This window comes from Pelobates fuscus, chromosome 5 (genome assembly GCF_036172605.1).
Source record: "Pelobates fuscus isolate aPelFus1 chromosome 5, aPelFus1.pri, whole genome shotgun sequence".
In the NCBI taxonomy this organism is placed as follows: Eukaryota; Metazoa; Chordata; class Amphibia; order Anura; family Pelobatidae; genus Pelobates; species Pelobates fuscus.
The window spans coordinates 279473685-279492394 of NC_086321.1; the positions used below are offsets into that span (position 1 = coordinate 279473685).

At 39.0% G+C, this 18710-nt stretch overlaps 1 protein-coding gene across 2 annotated transcripts in view; it reads right to left on the minus strand.

Annotated features, from left to right (window-relative positions):
* Positions 1 to 18710, minus strand: part of DGKQ (diacylglycerol kinase theta) — a 178312-nt gene that overhangs the window by 122708 nt on the left and 36894 nt on the right. For both annotated transcript variants that reach the window (XM_063455346.1, XM_063455345.1), the window contains exon 2: positions 11570 to 11649. In XM_063455346.1, coding sequence (XP_063311416.1) covers positions 11570 to 11649 — 80 coding nt within the window. The remainder of the gene's footprint in view (positions 1 to 11569; positions 11650 to 18710) is intronic.

Genomic DNA, 18710 nt, shown 5'->3' on the forward strand with positions numbered 1-18710 from the left:
GTGTCTCTTTAACTTGACCGGCTCCAACCCATGTGAAGATCAGATACTAAGTTTACTTTAACTATACAGGGACTTTAACACTCCTAAAAAAATGTATTACTGGTGACGTTTGAAACCGTGATTATTTATTCTAACCACCGATATCTCTCTCTCTAATACATATTATATATATATATATATATATATATATATATATATATATATATATATATATATATAATTACTTGCACTCCTGGAATAGATAACGTTTTTTACCATCCTGATGAAAGCCCAAATATGGGGCTGAAACGTTGATTTGATTTATTTTGAACATTAAAAGTTAAGTTTTAGTGATATTTACACGTCCCTGAGTGCGGTCATTCTCTGTATATATCTATATATCTATATCTACCGGTATATCTCTATATAAATACTGGGAAAATCCTTGCACACAGGCTCCAATGGTATATACTTGCCGGGTGCTTAAGAGTGGGACTTTAGTATCCAGATTGTAAAAGAAGCGGTAGCACTCACGGTCTTCACTTAAAATCTTCTTTTATTTGCAAGATTAAAACATAGATCAACGTTTCAGTCCCTAAGTGGGACTTTCTTCAGGATCCCACTTAGGGACTGAAACGCTGATCTATGTTTTAATCTTGCAAATAAAATAAGATTTTAAGTGACGACCGTGAGTGCTGTCGTTTCTTTTACAATCTATATATATATGTAGAGAAGTGGCAGCACTCACGGTCTTCCATAAAATCAATTCTTTATTCTAGCAAGATTAAAAGTGGGATCAACGTTTCAGTCCTTTCCCAGGACTTTCCTCAGGATCAATTTATTGAAAGGACTGAAACGTTGATCCCACTTTTAATCTTGCTACAATAAAGAATTGATTTTATGGAAGACCCTGAGTGCTGCCACTGCTCTACCTATATGGATATTTAAAGTATCAGGCTTAGCACCCGGCAAATTATTGGATACTTCAGCCAGTGTGCAAAGATTTACTGTGAGATTTATATATAAAATATATATAAAATATTATATAAAATATATATAAAATATATATATATATATATTTTTTTTTTTAATATTTAAAAAAAAAAAACACCACCTGCGTTTTTCCTCCCACTACTTCCCGATTTGTGCATCTCTAACAACCTCCTTGTGCCTTCAAATGTGTCTGGACTTCACTGAAGAGATCAGGTATAGGAAAATACATAAAATCTTGTTTACTACATCCTTAACACAAAGGGGCTTTGGGGGCTGTTAATGGTATGTAAATAAAGTAGAAAATAGACCTAGATACTCGTACCCCAAAGTTATACGAAGCGAGGTGTCTTGTAGGATAAACCTCTATCGCTTCTCAGTATGGAGCGAGTATATATTTAGCAACCCATTCACAGTGTACGTAGATTAACTAAAATATAACCTTTAATAAATCATTAAAATGGTATTTAGAAATGTAGCTCTAGTTGAGAAAAAATATATATATATGCACAACAAAAACAAAAAAGGCTAAAAAACAAGGCTGTAACAGCTAGCCTTTATTGCTGTAAGGGCTAAATAGCCTCAGTCTGTTTGCAGCGGTGGTGGTAGAGGAAAACAATATATAATAGTGATAGTATAGAGGTAGTTCAATTGTCAAAGTTTAAACCCCTTCCTCCTACCAAAAATCTCGCCACCCTAGGGGTAAACAAACCCAAGTAAATCCAGATTTGTCCCCCCTCTTGTTTACTGCAAAAATGATAAAAATAGTCACAGCAGCTGGAACACTAAATAGTAATCAGCGTAACCCCCAGGGCTGAATGGTGACCAGAAGTAAAACCCTGGTCTACAACCTTCAAATTACTACTCTCTAGCAAAGAGAGTGGTTAGGCTAAGTGTCCCTGCCGCCGGATACACAGAAACAACTAACTGTTTCAATTTCAGTTATTCAGTTATTCAGTTATTCAGTTATTCAAAGGGTTCTCAGGAGGGTAAAGGAAGCATTCTATCGGTCCCTAATTCCAAGCTCCATAAAGATTACAATCATAGGTAAACAGGTGTCCCTGCGCCAAGTATTGGCGAAACGCGCGTCGGGACGCCTGTTTATTTTAGACCAAACACTAGCTAAAGATGGAGATTGAAAACAAGGGACAGACAGAAGTTTTCTTATAAATATTTTCCAGAAACTCTTTAGCGCAGGGACACCTGTTTACCTATGATTGTAATCTTTATGGAGCTTGGAATTAGGGACCGATAGAATGCTTCCTTTACCCTCCTGAGAACCCTTTGAATAACTGAATAACTGAATAACTGAATAACTGAAATTGAAACAGTTAGTTGTTTCTGTGTATCCGGCGGCAGGGACACTTAGCCTAACCACTCTCTTTGCTAGAGAGTAGTAATTTGAAGGTTGTAGACCAGGGTTTTACTTCTGGTCACCATTCAGCCCTGGGGGTTACGCTGATTACTATTTAGTGTTCCAGCTGCTGTGACTATTTTTATCATTTTTGCAGTAAACAAGAGGGGGGACAAATCTGGATTTACTTGGGTTTGTTTACCCCTAGGGTGGCGAGATTTTTGGTAGGAGGAAGGGGTTTAAACTTTGACAATTGAACTACCTCTATACTATCACTATTATATATTGTTTTCCTCTACCACCACCGCTGCAAACAGACTGAGGCTATTTAGCCCTTACAGCAATAAAGGCTAGCTGTTACAGCCTTGTTTTTTAGCCTTTTTTGTTTTTGTTGTGCATATATATATATATTTTTTCTCAACTAGAGCTACATTTCTAAATACCATTTTAATGATTTATTAAAGGTTATATTTTAGTTAATCTACGTACACTGTGAATGGGTTGCTAAATATATACTCGCTCCATACTGAGAAGCGATAGAGGTTTATCCTACAAGACACCTCGCTTCGTATAACTTTGGGGTACGAGTATCTAGGTCTATTTTCTACTTTATTTACGTTTCATAGGGGTTACCCCCCAATTATCACTAGCAACCTGACACTGTCTCTCTACCTGAGTCTCTTTTCTATTACTGTTAATGGTATGGTTTGCTATCCCCCTTTACTAAGAGACTTAGTAGTGGTTTAATAAATGTCAAATTAAACAGCTGAAAGTTTTAACATTAAAGGATACCTGCCAGCACTATCTTCACTTATGCATACAATTATGTCTATACTTTATAACATATATAGTTTAACTAACCAAGGTAATGTCCGTTAAATATATACTGTGTAAAGAAATGCCATCTTTAAAAGGCACATACAAACATATAAAGCACTTTAGTTTGCTGGCTTTGTATGTGCACTTTTTCATTTTACAAAAAGTGCAGATTTCAACAGAAATTGGCACATTTATAAATTAACCTAGGCTGTAACCCACCTGGCTGGTAGTTAAACTCAGTTTAACTAAGCTCAAAAGGCAGACGACTGCCCGGAGCACCTGCCTTGCACAGACTTCTTTATTGAGCTGCATTGGGAAGTCTGTGATTGGACAGCCACAGAAAGTCTGTGCTGGGGATGAAGGGGATGGCTTGCAAAGACAACAAACAAGAGATATGCAGCTTTTGAAAGCTGTTTGTTATGCTTTCCAATGGAAAAAAAAATAAATAAATAGTAGGGTTTTTTTAGGGGGGCAGCGGAGTGTCCTTTTTCTGGTTGGACCGATTCAGGGCTACAGGGTTCTGATACTTAATATGTTGATGGGCCTAATGAGGGAAGTTGAATTTACAATCCTATAATCATCTTACTTGCCTCTGGATTTGCTCTCCTGTGAAATTACGTTTCAGATATGGCTTTAAGGTGACCTTATACCATACAGGCTGAGATCTAAGCAGTCATTAAGAAGCTATTAAAATGTCAGTCTTTAACTTGAGTAGTTTTGGTGCACAGATCATGTCCCAGTAGTCTCAATGCTCAATTCTTTGTTAGGAATTACATTCCTTTATATCTGAGGCCCTACCTACACCTCCCTTGGCTGTAAATGCCATGTTGTTTAGAGAAGTTGTCTACATTGATGTAGGTGCCTCAATATCCATTGTGTCAAGTTCGCCATGCATCTCTTGTCTGACTTCTGCATCCTTTAAGATGGCAGGCATCTTTCTGACATCACGATTGGATGCAGGGACACAGAGAAAATCAACACCGATATCGCAGGCATGTGTCATGACGCCAGCAAACTCGCCTTCGTTTACGGACTTAGGTGACCCATCTCCCACAGATAGTCCCACAGCCACACCCATGATTAGACGGCACCTAAAATTCAAAGCATGCACCCATAGCGGTGCAATGTTATTCTGACTCCAAGACCTTAGAGATTCAGTGCTGTGTTGCTCCTACTACCTCTCCATGACCCTTCATTTTTACTTGTGGACATCCTAGATTTTCACTTCAGGCCTGTCTCAATGCTCGGGCTCCATTGCTGCCTGCCCTAACCCTTCGACCACCGGACTATGCATTCTGCTTTTTCAGAAGCTCCTGCATGGAACTGCCGTTAGTTCTTATGAGCTAAACCCTCCCATGCGGGGAAGCTGTTAACAGTAGTTTTGTAATATATACTGGCAAAACAAGTTCACGCTATTTCATCTTTAAATGACCAGTACAAGAGAATTGCAAAGCGATCTTACCTAACTAAAGATTTTCGCAAAACTGCTTTTAAAATAATAATCTCATTAAATTGTTTAGCAGTGAGTATGGTGACATCATCTTTCTGAGCCGTTGGAATAGTACCATATGTGCAAAATATGAGTCGCTTGGTTCTCTAGCATATCCTAATATTTCTTGTCCATTACACAACCACACAAGCAATCATCAGACCAAATAAGTGCCAATAGTTGGCTCCACATAATATACTAAGGTTTACAGGGCTCGGTCTTTTTTTTTTTTTTTTTACCAAATATAAATATGTCTCAGTGTAGAAAAGAAAGTAAAAGATGCCTTACTATATAAGTTTTTTGAATCGCTCATAGGTCTAATGTTGTACACCTGACAGCAGATTATGTATCTCTTGGCTCTGTGTATATGTAGTTGGTAGCTCTGCTATAAGTTAGAAGTTTGAGCTCACAACAAACATTTTTAGTTGAGACTGCATTACCGACTCATATCTGTAATAAATATTGATAGTATGGGTTAAATTCTCTTATAGGAAATAAAGTTAAATCTGCTAATGCAATAGCTCCTTTTCCATTGATATTTAAGGGCAACTTGCAATTTAATTGTGTTTCTGGCATTCCTCTTTTCTTTGAAGGATACTAATCCGAATCCATCTCGACTCCACCATACCTACAGGCCCCACGCTGAGTGGGCTAAATATACCAACACTAGGCAACAGGGGAGAGGGTCTCCATCGATCCCCTATAAGGCACAACTTGTTCTTGGAAAGAAAAACAGATCCCCCACGTTTCGTGATAGAAGAGAACAATACAATTCCAAACATACTCCTGTGGGGAACTACTCACACAATACCACCAGAAGGGATGAGAGTATTGGTGGGACCGACAAAGCTAGAGAACTAGGGGCCAAGCCCAAACAGATATCCCCTAAGAAGAATAAGTTCGCTAGTACCACATCTGAGGATTTTTGGGAGTTAGCCCCCCTACGAAGTATGGAAGAGAGAAATTTTCCTCTCTTCCGAAATTTGACCAGCAAAAGGAGGGGGGCACCCATAGAGGAACAAGAGGAGGTGGAAAACAGTCCGGCCAAACTGAGAGGTCTTTTTAATTTATCATCTTATACCCTGGATGAAGGAGAAATCTCCCTACTAAATAAGGGATTAAAATATGCTCCTGATAGACTACCTAACATAATCGATTTGTTTAAAGACCTCAATCATTTTGTCAGGAAACTCACGGTGGTACGATCCTTTAACCTGAGGGGATCAAAAGGTTTTGAAGATTGTCCGAAATTCCTAAATACTCCACAAGACAAAATCATTTTTTACAATTTGATCTCCCTTCTGGAGGAACAAGATGTCCCAGATCCCAAGGAAGATTTGCTGAGCATTCTAGATTCGAATATTTCGTCTGGATTAAAACCACCTTCTGTGTTCTACCCCCAAGCGGATAAAGGCCCTTATATCCAAATGTTCTATGAGTTGGTCCTAAAAGAACTGAGAGCCCTCTGCAACGATCTTAAAAAGAAAAAAGCAAAGGTCTGTAACAACTTGGAGAAAATTGAGCTAGCAGCAATGTCCTCCTTGAAAAACAACGATAAATTGATCAATAAAGGAGCGGACAAGGGAGGGGGTATCGTCCTGCTGGATAAAGTGGACTATCTAGAGGAAGCACACCGAATTTTGGATAATGTGGATTACTATAAGGTTCTAACCGGTGATCCTACTTCATCTTACAAAAAAGAGTTGAGAGAACTTATAGAACAGGCTCATTTGAATGGAGCGATTGACAAAAGAGAGAGAAGTTTTTTCATCTCAGCCAAAGGGGGGATTCCTATTTTTTACTACCTCCCGAAGGTGCATAAATCCCTCACTAACCCACCGGGGCGCCCCATAATATCGGGTTTGGGCTCATTGATATCACCCATATCCAAATGGGTAGATTTTCATTTGCAAAGATATGTACCACACCTGCCCTCATACTTAAAGGACACAGGACATGTGCTCACGATTGTCAAGGACATTAAATGGCGAGAACACTACTGCTGGCTGACCATTGATGTGGCAGCTCTCTATTCGAACATCGACCACACCTTGGGTTTAGAAGCCATTTCATCATATCTAAGATCTGACCCTCTACTTCCAACCAACCAGTCCCACTATATTGTCAAGTTTACCGAGTTTATGTTAACTCACAATTATTTTGAATTTGATGATAAGTTTTTTGTGCAAACCAGGGGCATCGCGATGGGGGCGAGTTTCGCTCCATCCTATGCCAACCTATTTATGGGTCACTGGGAACAGTCGATGATACTCAGTGATCTGTATTGGATGGAGCGACTCGCCCTCTATCGTAGGTTTATTGACGATATTCTCATTGTCTGGAGGGGTGAATGGAATGAGGTGGAAGAGTTCATGTCTTATATCAACAACAACCGCTGGGGTCTTTCCTTTACATATAAGAAACATAAGTCGACTATAGATTTTTTGGACTTATCCCTCACGGGGTCTGAAGGGCGGATCACCACCAAAACATACCTGAAAAATGTGGACGTGAATGGTTATCTGCATGCCAATAGTGGCCATCACCCAACATGGATTCAAAATATTCCCATGGGGCAGTTTACCAGAATCAAGCGCAATTGCACACTAAAGTCGGATTATGAGAGGGAGTCGCTCAAACTTTGCCAGCGGTTTATAGAAAAATCCTATCCACCAAATAAGATTTTGAAGGCTTATATGAGAGGACTTAGTTCCAATCAGATATTGGAGCCTGGATCTCAAGGTCTGAGCCCATCTGAACACGGAAATCATACAAATGAGCACTATATTATTCTGGATTTACTTGAGCATACTCAAGTCCCTAAGTTAAAAAGAGCAAAATATAATATCAGCACCAAAGAGGTTGGAAAAAGTTCCACACCAATATTCACCACCACATTCAATAAAGGCTTTGACGAGATCATTAATATTTTTTATACATACTGGCCCATTCTAACCAAGGACCCATGGCTATCATTCTGTATTTCAGAAACCCCAAAAGTTACTTTTAGAAATTTAAAGAACATTCTGGCACCCTCTAAACTACATCACTCTAATGAAAAGAGCAAAGAAACAACAACCCACAAAGAGGGGATACCGAACAAAGGTTGTGGCCGCAATATATGTCTTACATGCAACTTTATCTGCGTTCAGAGCTCCACCTTTAGTCCATTCAATAACCCCGATGTTACTTTTCCAATTCTATCAGAAATAACATGTAACACTTCATTTGTAGTGTATCTAATAACTTGCCCATGTGGGCGGCAATATGTGGGTCAAACCACAAGACCCCTCAAATGTAGATTTCGGGAGCATAGAACAGCCATCATTCGTAATGACACCAGGTCTGCAGTAGCCCGTCATTTTTCTATTTTTCATGACAAAAATCCATCGGGAATACAACTTATGGGGATAGCCCAGATCCCCCCTTACCAAGATGAGGCAAGGAGGAGAAGAGAGCTGATTAAGTCAGAGTCAGTCTGGATCTTTAAGCTTAATACCATGACACCTAATGGTTTAAATGAAGAGCTGGAACTCTTCTGATTTGTTCAGTTCTCCTATATCTCTCTTTAGTCTTTAGGGGCATCTGGAGGGATATCTAGTTGGAGGGGGGTACGATATGTTGAGTTCTGCTCGGGGCCCGCCATATCCCCATCTATTGCTTTATTTTATTATATAGATGGGTTTGGGCTACTGATAGTGCCTGTTTAATCTTATTTGGTCCAGTATTGATTTTATTTTTATCAGGCACACTATTTTCCTTGATCTATACCTATACTTAGATCTAGAGTATTCATTCACTTTCCCCATCTATAAAGCCCAAGGGTTTATCCTTAGATTATATATACCTTTTTAAGAATATTTGCTTTAGTTGGAATTTGTTATCCATTAATATTAGATCTGCCCCTTTAAGTATAAATATAAATTTAAATAGGTATATGTCTGATTATTATGTCTCTCTCACATTTCAAGAGGGATCTATATTGGTATCGGGTGGATACTGGTGTGGTCTGTGGATTTCTGTTTAGGGCCTCTTATAAGTCCATGTATTGGTTCATTATCTAAATATATCGGTTAACACGGATAGTTATAGTTTAAAATTATTTGGTTCAGTATTTACTTTACTTTATTACCATTTTATATATTATGAGGATTAGGCATAACATTTTGCCTGATTTACATTTATGTCCATGTCCAGAAGATGTAATCATTTCCCTATCTATTATGCTCAGGTGCACCATTCTTAGACTACATGTATACAAAATTGTTCCTGTCTGAAACTATAATCTGTAAAAACTAAATCTGCCCCTTTAAATAGGGATGTGTCCTATTATTTGTGCAACGGATATATATATATATATTGAGTTTTTAGTCTAACTGTTATTTATCTGTTTATGTTTGAGTAATGTGTAAGTTCATTTCCCATTCGGATTTATTCATAATATTTTGTGTTATCTATTTAATTGATTTAGAACTAATCGTTTGAGTGTAAAAGGGGGGTGTTTTCCTCCCCCACCTGTTCAATTACTCTAGCATTTTTTGAGGTATTTAAACCTAATTATCTTGCAGCTTCTTTAGTCTTGAGAAAGTCCCGTGGACGGGACGAAACGCGTAGACGTGACTGCATGTGTGGCTGGTTCCACCGGATCCTTTTCGGCTGCCTTTATTTGCTTTCTCCTTATTTTTGATTTATCTTATTTCACTTACTTATTTATTTATTGGTTTTTTTATATATATATATTTTTTTTTTTGTGTCTAGTTTTTTGTTTTTATATATATATTTTTTCCTTCTACCCCCAATTTTGTTTAGGATAGTGAAGGGTTCTATACCTCCGGACACAGTGAAGCCGGGAACTGACGGCTTTATATTCAAGGCTGCTCCATTTCAATCATACCGCGGTCTTTTGAGAAGATACTGACCGCGGTATATTTATATATAGTCATATTACAAGTGACTTACCAGGTGCCTGTGTGAGTGGTCTGTTACAGCGTTCACCGCGGTCTTTTTCGAAGATCCCGACCGCGGTGCATCTCACCGTTCCTCGACGGACCCCCTTTTTTGAAGTGAATCGGATACCGGCGGCATAGAATCCTCTTCAATACCCTTTCCTTTTTTCTGGGGTTTTTTTTCCTCTATTACCTCGGTGGGGGGCCCACACCGAGGCAGGTACTTTTCATTATTGTTGATTGCATTTAGTCCCATTATATATATTTTTTATATATTAGTTTTTTATTTGTGGTTTTTTTGGCAGCTGCTTCTGATACCGTATGTGATACTTTGTACTCTCTACACAGAGTTAGTTGACAGATTAGCGTCTGCATTACACTTTGTATTGTGTTATATATTATATAGAGAAAATTGATTGATACATTGTTCACTAAAGTGGATTCATGCACACATTGTGACTTTTTATTTGATTCAATGTTTTGTTTGATTTTTAAATAAATATATCTATTTTTTGTACAAGTGCCAAATCACAGTATATACAATAGTTCCTTTTTTTGATATTTTTATTTCTGAGCGCACATACTTTTTTACTTTTTTGAGCTACCACTCATTTTTAGACGCTTGTGTATGTATGTAGCTGCCAGTCCCAAATATTTGTTATTCAATACACCTGATATCTATCTTTCCTATTCCTCTTTTCTGGTACAATTTATTCATGTGTGGCATAAGCCATCATTAGGTTTGAGACTTCCTCTTCACATAATATTGCAGTTTCTATGACCCATGCCCCTGTACACTTGTCAGAAGTAGAGGGTGTCAATTCACATCATTAGCAATGACCCTGTCCTGTTAATATCCTCTTCACGCTTATGTGCCAGAATGACATGCTGCCAGTGCCTAGTAAGACAGTCAAACAGGGCTACCCCCACATGGACCGTTCATTAACTACTTACATTAGGGCTAAAATGCACTGAAATTCAGTCTAGCAATCTCACATGGTCATAGTGTCTGGAGTCCCCTGGTACCATCCTTCAATTGAGTTTTTAACGCTAATGTTAAATGAGTCTCCAACAGACCATCCCCTCTGTGCTGCTTGGGCTAATGAGCCTGTCAGCCTATCACAGGCACCATTGCTGAAATTAACCAGTATGGCTAAAAAGAAGTATGTAATCTCTGCCTTAGCCATAGCTACATTAGTAGCTGGTATGTGGGTGGCTGTCGACCTTTATTCAGTGTTAAACTGACCCAAAACTGCTTAACACTTAACTGAAGGACAACAGTATCCAGAGAAAACACCCAATACAGAGAGACAAGAGTCCCATATTTGGAACAGTCCTATCATATTTTAGGCTGTTGGAAAGTAGGCACCTTAATCATTTGATCTTGTTGGATTTGTAAATTGCCTCATGTTACTTTGGAAAGTCACATGTCAAAGTGCTAATGGCCAAATGTTCTTTATTGTTGACACAAACTGGTTACCGGAAGTAATATGACTCACTTTTACAGTTGTGTCTAAAATTTTGTTACTTCAATATTAAACTTCTTTTTCATATGGTGCTTAGGCTATTCCACCCACCACCTGTATATGCTTATCCATCCTGTGTAGTATTTTGGATAGATTGGCAAACAACCATAATAGCAATTCCAGGCAAGATAGAAGAAACACATGTAACTATTTTAAATATCATACTACATATCTGTATGTTTAAAAGCCCTAAAGATGTAATTTGGAAAACACCAGGCTAAAAATGGTCCTTGGATAATAATAGTTCTAGAACATAAAATACGGATTTGTCTGTTGTAACAGAATAAATTGCTGATAATTATATAGAAATATATTACACTATTTATATATATATAGCTACGCAATTAGTCACATATGTACTGGCTTAAAATAGAATAGCCATTTTAACTAATGAGAAGATGGGTTTTACAGTTGTGCAATGGGAAGTCAGACAAGGATAAATGACTAGTAATGGTTTGTTACTCACCCTTACTAGGCTGGAGGCCATACAAGCACAGAGAGTCTTCACATGCTTCAGGCACTTCTCATGAGACATAAAATTGCAAACTGTAAAATAAGAGAAAGGGACGATGAAAAATCAAGCACACCTAGTGTGATATCTGTTTACATATACAGTTGCTCATTCAAGTTATTTTGTTACATAAAGGAAAATGAATACATGAAGGGGAAAAAAAAAAGAGTAAAAAAAAAAAAAACCTAATTGGGGAAAATAAATACAATTATTTCAAAAATGATATATTTTTCATCGTGACATGCAACAGCTCATTATAATATAGAACACTCAACAAAATAGTACATTTTCTAAAAAGACAAAACAAATTTATTTATAATAGGAGTGTTTTGGACAGATGCTTAATTAATTAATTGTTATATGCGTCTGTTTCCTCGGAGTTAAAAAAAAAAATTTAAAAAATAATCACAAATAAAATGTATAAAAATAAATAGGACTCAATGAGAGGTCAGCAAATCGATGAGAGACACCACAGTAAACTTATTGCATTGTCAAAAAGCTTTAACTAATTAAACCCTAGGATCCTGATGATCTATCATTGTGGTCTGATGAGATTGAAGCAATTCAAAAAGCCAAATTAACATTCCTACTAAATGTGATCAAATGACACTCAGAAACATTTACAATTAAAAGTGAAGCATCCACCCACTAAGACAAACCATTGGTGGCGTTGCTATTAGTCACTTCTTTGACCTACCTCCATTTGAATTTGTATTTTATTTACAATAAATGCATTTTATATGTATATAATTAGCCATTGCTAAGTTATATGTATATACATTTTGATTATTTTTCCCAAGTGGCTTTGCACTTCGAATAATGTTTATAGCATTTATTACTGATAATGTTCTAACATTTTATATTGCAACAAATCAACATATAGGCTTCCTAAAAGGACTGATTATGTTGGCATGACCCCGATGGTCACCAACCCTATTTAGCTGAATGATCTGGAACAGTACAATTTAACTGCTTTGAAAGATACATTCTATGTATTGGAACATGCCATGTTACAAGGATCTGTGGTGGAATCTCAGTAAAAATAAATTTACTAGGACAAGATTGCCATGTGGCATATGTGTAAATGGTGTATCAGTTAGTTAGTTTCACGTAGCTAAGATACAATCAACACCGTATTGAGCAAATGCAGGAATGCAGAAACTGAAAACACTTCCCCCCTCCTCCATTGTTCTGGGTGAGCCATGTGGTCTAATAAGTAAGGGAAGTTAGGCTTTGTTCAGCTGATTGTGTAAAGAGTATATGGGGGTAGAGTTAACTATAGGAGGAGCTATATGTCTATATCATGCATTTACACAGTCAGTTCTGGGCTCAGATCTTGTTGTATTTTGGTGACATAAGTCCCTCTGAGCCCCGGTCGGTGAATCGAATAAAGAATCTCTTCCTTCCTGAAGAAACCTGTGTCCATCTCTCTGTGCTTGGCTTCCGTCAGTTTCTCCGGTATCATTTGGTGCATTGGGCCGGGAAGCTCATCGTTCAACGGTAGCTGAGAAGCAGAGGCGTGAGACGGTCTATCTTTGCCCACGTTCTCTACGGCTGCACCCCTGAACTTCTGCGTGGACCTCCCTTCGTCTCGGCGCCACTGGTCTTTTGTCCAGGAGATCATCGGCCTCTACGTAGTAAGTGCTGGGGTGTCCCCGTCGATGAGTGTGAACCCAGGTTCAGGAACGAGGAGGTAAGACAACTGCTGTTTTAGACGGCAGACCCACTAGGGGTATACCGATTGTGCGGTAGGCCCAAAAGGGGTTTAAATCTGTGTATGGAATCTGCCCCCTCTGTCGGAGGGAAGGAGCGAAGGCGCACCGCTCAATCGAACGCTCTTTAGTAAGACCGTTTGATTTGGTTAGTCAGGCGGGGTTCTGGTGTAAATAGCCCTAGCCGGACACCGGTGTCTTGTCTAGACTAGCGTTCTAGGGTGTATATTACGTTCGCTAGGTCGGAGGGACCGGGAGACTAAGCGGCGTCTGTGTAAATTCGGTTCGCTAGCTCTCAACCTATCTTGGCTAAGTGGGAAGGCGTGTAAATTTGGAACCCACTAGATTTTTGATAGAGTAATAGACTAAGAGGCGTCTGTGTAAATTCGGTCCTCTAGTTCGCTATATGTGGTGCTTGGGCAGTGTGGCTAACCAAAACGGGTGTATATAGTTTTAGGTAGTCCATTCAAGGTACTGGCCAATAGTTTAGTTGGGATTGTAAATGTGTTAAAGATTGTTTAGTAAAGTGTATATCTTGTTAGATAGCGCGAGCTCAGCCGTCTAGCGAGAGTGTTAATAGTGTGTTGCTGTATCATAGTGCACGGTACCATAACCCTGTATATTTACTGACACTGTATATAAGTACTAATCATTGTCGTCTAATGCATGTTTAACACCATAACCACTAATAATTGTATTGTGACCTTAAATTGTGCTTTGACTTATGCTAACCGTACTGTAACCGCTATTTGTAAAAGACGATGTTACTGGGGTGTGTTATAGACGGGTAATTCATATATAGAGAATTATAGCGTGGGTGACTGTATAGTTTCGCCAAAGGGCACAGTATTAGTTACTTAGTGACTGGTGTAACAGCTGTGTGTGTACGGGAATTCCCTGTATGTTTTGTTGTATGAGTTTGACCTAGTAACTGTGCCACATGGTGCTGTTGCCAGGGAAACAAATGTGACTGTTGTAGGTGTGTTTGTTGTGTTTCTTTGAATTAGACGCTCTGTTGCTAAGTATGGCAGCGCCGATTTAAAGATTGTTGATCCCTTAGAATGTATGCTAAATAACTTTAAAAAGGGATATAATGTGTGTGATTTGGGGGACTACCTTATGTAGTAGAGAATGACCAGTTTTTGACTGTTAACACAGTTTGTGTTACTAGATGGTTATCAAAACTGGTCTGTCCATCCCCAATGGAATCTGACCCATCTGACCATCCCTCAACTAAATTCTTTAGCAAAAACTGGTGCAGCTGGTATGTCCCCCTGTGCTCTAATTGTCTCTGGCTCTCAGATGCCTGTCCCCTCCTTTTTCTGTGCCTATCTACCCCCCCAACTGGTTCTTTGTATTCAGTTTTATTATTAGCAGTCAAAATTGTGAGGAGAATTCTTAATAACAGTAACTGAATCCACTGAAAACACCATAACCACTGATAATACCATAACCACTGAAAACACCATAACCACTGATAATACCATAACCACTGATAATACCATAACCACTGAAAACACCATAACTACTGAAAACACCATAACCACTGATAATACCATAACCACAGATAATACCATAACCACTGAAAACACCATAACCACTGATAATACCATAACCACTGATAATACCATAACCACTTAAAACACCATAACCACTGATAATACCATAACCACTGAAAACACCATAACCACTGAAAACACCATAACCACTGATAATACCATAACCACTGATAATACCATAACCACTGAAAACACCATAACCACTGATAATACCATAATCACTGAAAACACCATAACCACTGACATAACACTATAATTACTGAGCCTTGTGTGCCTTTAGTAACAGTAAATTAGTTTTGAAATACAACTGGATGAAATGGTCAATGGTATAGGACGCTGGAATACACTTTTACCATTTTTGGTTACTGGTCAGGCTCCTCCTAGCCCTGTCCGAAACATTTTGTTAACCAAGTTACTGACCAGTAAAATTAATTTATCCATTTCCACCTACCTCACCATTCCCCGACCGGAACCTATGACTAAACAACCCTATCTAAGTCCCACCCTAACCTGACAAATGACCGGTGCCCTCAAACTTTGACATTTACAAATGCCACTGCAGCTTACCCCTGGTCCACCACACATTGATATTAATGGTCAATTACAGTTGGCAGACCCTGTATTTGTTTATGTCCCGTTCACCATGACTGATCTGTTTAATTGGAAGACCCATAATTCCTTTACGAAAGCAGACGAGTAACCTAATGCTTTCTATGAGAGATTGCTGGAGTCATATAGTTTATATACTCCTTTTAATCCAGAGGCCCCTGAGAACTCTCGAATGAACAACTCAGCATTTGTCAGCCAGACCCAAGGTGATATCAAAAGAAAATTGCTAAAGTTAAAGGGATTTGTAGGAATGTCCATATCACAGTTCAGGTGTATATGAACAGGGAGATTGAAACAAAGCAGGAGGAAGAACGTAAAATGAGGATGAAGGCAGATATGCTAGCTGTAGCTATCATAAGTGTAGAGAGACAGGGAAGGGAGGTGAATAGAGGAGTTGAGAATAGCCTGAGTAAGGGAGGAAGTAGGAATCACTGTGCGTATTGTAGAGAGGAAGGATATTGGAAAAGTGACTGCCCACAGAGGGAATATAAAGCAAGTTATAGATAAGACAAGAGAGAAGGTTACGAGATGGTTACAGAGGTGGCTATAGAGAAAGTCTTGGAGGGAATGACAGTAGTAACAGAGGAGGTGTTCAGGGAAGTAGATACTATTCCCCTACCCAGAGATTAAGGGATAGAGAAGATAGAGATTTTGTCGGTCTGGCTGACACTGTCATGGAAGACTATTGATACCGACTGGGCTCCATCCCCCTTTAGCCGAGTGCAGCCTATGGTCGATGTATCAATAGAGGGAAAGAGGAGCTCTTTCATGATTGACACTGGTGCTGAGTACTCTGTGGTAACTAACCTAGTTGCTCCTCCTTCAGGAAGACTATAATTATGATAGGAGCTACTGGGAAAAGCGCTGCTAGACCAATTCTCAGGAGTCATACTTGTATTCTAGGAGGCCATTTGGTTAAGCACCAGTTCCTATATATGCTGGAGTGTCCAGTTCAGCTTCTAGGACGAGATCTATTATTAAAGCTTCAAGCCCAGATAACTTTTAAACCCAACGGATCAATGTCTCTGAAGTTTAATAGATCACCAGGCATAATATCAGTATCGGTTCAAAAGGAAGAAGAATGGCACTTCTACTCTATAATAACAAATACAGACCCTAAGAGTGATGAATCCTTATTTGACATTTCAAGAATATGGACAGAGAATAATCCTCCAGGACTTGCTCGCAATATTCCACCAATACACATTGAATCAAAGCTTGGAGCATATCCTGTTAGCCTTAGTTAGTACCATATATTATAGAGGGCTAAGGAAAATATACAAACCTATGTGGATAAGTGTGCAAAGTATGACATCCTAAAATTCTGTACCTCCCCTTGGAACACTCCATTATTACCTGTTCAGAAGCCGGGATCAGATGAGTATCATCCTGTACAAGATCTAAACGCAGTTAATAATGCAGTAGTCAATATACACCCAGTGGTACCCATCCCCTATAATCTGCTTGCTTTAATACCAGGTGGGGCAACCTACTATACCTTCCTAGACCTCAAAGATGCTTTCTTTTGTTTCTGGGGTACTGCTGAAAAATTATGTATGGGCATCCACCTTCCATACTTGGTAACTTAACGGGGGATTTGAGTCAGTTGGGAGAAGGAATTACCCGGCAGCAGGTTGTAGAGTTGGGTAAAACTATGGAGGAGGTACAGAAATGGGTACAAGATAGATTACCTGTGAATATTTATCCACCTGTTCATTCTTGCCATCTAGGGGATCAAGTGTGGATAAAAAAATGGAACACTGTTCCATTAGGTTCCAAGTGGAGAGGTCCCTATGTTGTTCTTTTATCTACCCCAACAGTTGTAAAGGTTGTAGAAGTGACTCCGTGGATTCATCACTCTAGGGTAAAAAAAAAAAAAACAGCGGCAGATTCCTGACAAGCTACCATAGATCCAGAGAATCCTTGCAAGATCCAGTTGAAGCGTGTGACCGAGTTGGATTAAAAGTGGTTTTTTTTGCGAAGATAATATTGTTAAAAGGGAACATCAACAAAGATCTACAAGTGAGTGTTTTTGACGGCCATAATAATGCCTGTCCGCTCACCAATGTGTTATTAAAAGCCAGGAAAGTCTCGAAGGGACCCCTGTGAAGACGAGCAGAACTCCATTCCCTGCAGCCCTTACATCCTGGAAGCTGAGGTGCCATCGCACGGACGAAGACTGAGGATGAAGACGTCGAAAGAAGTGTTTTTGATATGTATTTTTGTGTCTTTTTATATTCAGGAAGGTAGAGGTACCGACACTCCTAGCTGTGAGGTATGCATTAAGACTACAAGAACAGGTAACCATATTTCCCAGACCCTAATTTGGCATTCACAATATGAATGTAACGGAGATGTATCAAGATGTAGATACTTAAATATAGAATATAGTGTGTGCCATTTAGGAGTAGGAGAACCTAAGTGCTTCAGTCCAGAGTATCAACCCCGTACAATTTGGTTGACCCTCAGGAATGGAGATCCTCAGGGGACCCTAATAAATAAAACTGAGTTAGAAACCGTACATTCTTCGGGTGTTCTGCTATTTGATGCATGTAAAGCAATATCAAGTGGTAGAAAGCCGTGGAATGTATGTGGGGATCTTAAGTGGGAGAGAACGTATGGGTCTAATGATAAATATATTTGTCCCAGTAGTAAAAACAAGTATGTAAGTCCGAGATGCCCAGATAGGGAATATAACTTTTGCCCATATTGGTCTTGTGTGGGGTGGGCAACTTGGGGACCGACAGTAGATAAGGATATGATTGTTACTAAGTTGCCTACAAAGCCATATTGTAAGTCTAGGGAATGTAACCCAGTCCATATACTCATAAATAATCCTGAACGATTCATAGATAGGTTCGGTAACTTATTTGGGTTCCAAATATATGGGACGGGTTTAGATCCTGGGACAATATTATTTATAGGGATAGAGACCGATACGGTAACCTCCCAAACTCATCAAGTATACCATTCTTTTTATGAAGAGATGAGTATAGATAATAAGATCCCCCATAATGCTAAAAACCTGTTCATAGATTTAGCCGAAAGTATTGCCGGTAGTCTTAATGTTACCAACTGCTATGTGTGTGGAGGTACTAACATGGGAGACCAATGGCCTTGGGAAGCAAAGGAGGTAATGTCCGGTTCTGAGGCAGTTGACCAATTAATATCTACACAAGCCGATTATCATATGAGTGTTAGAGGTAAATCTGAGTG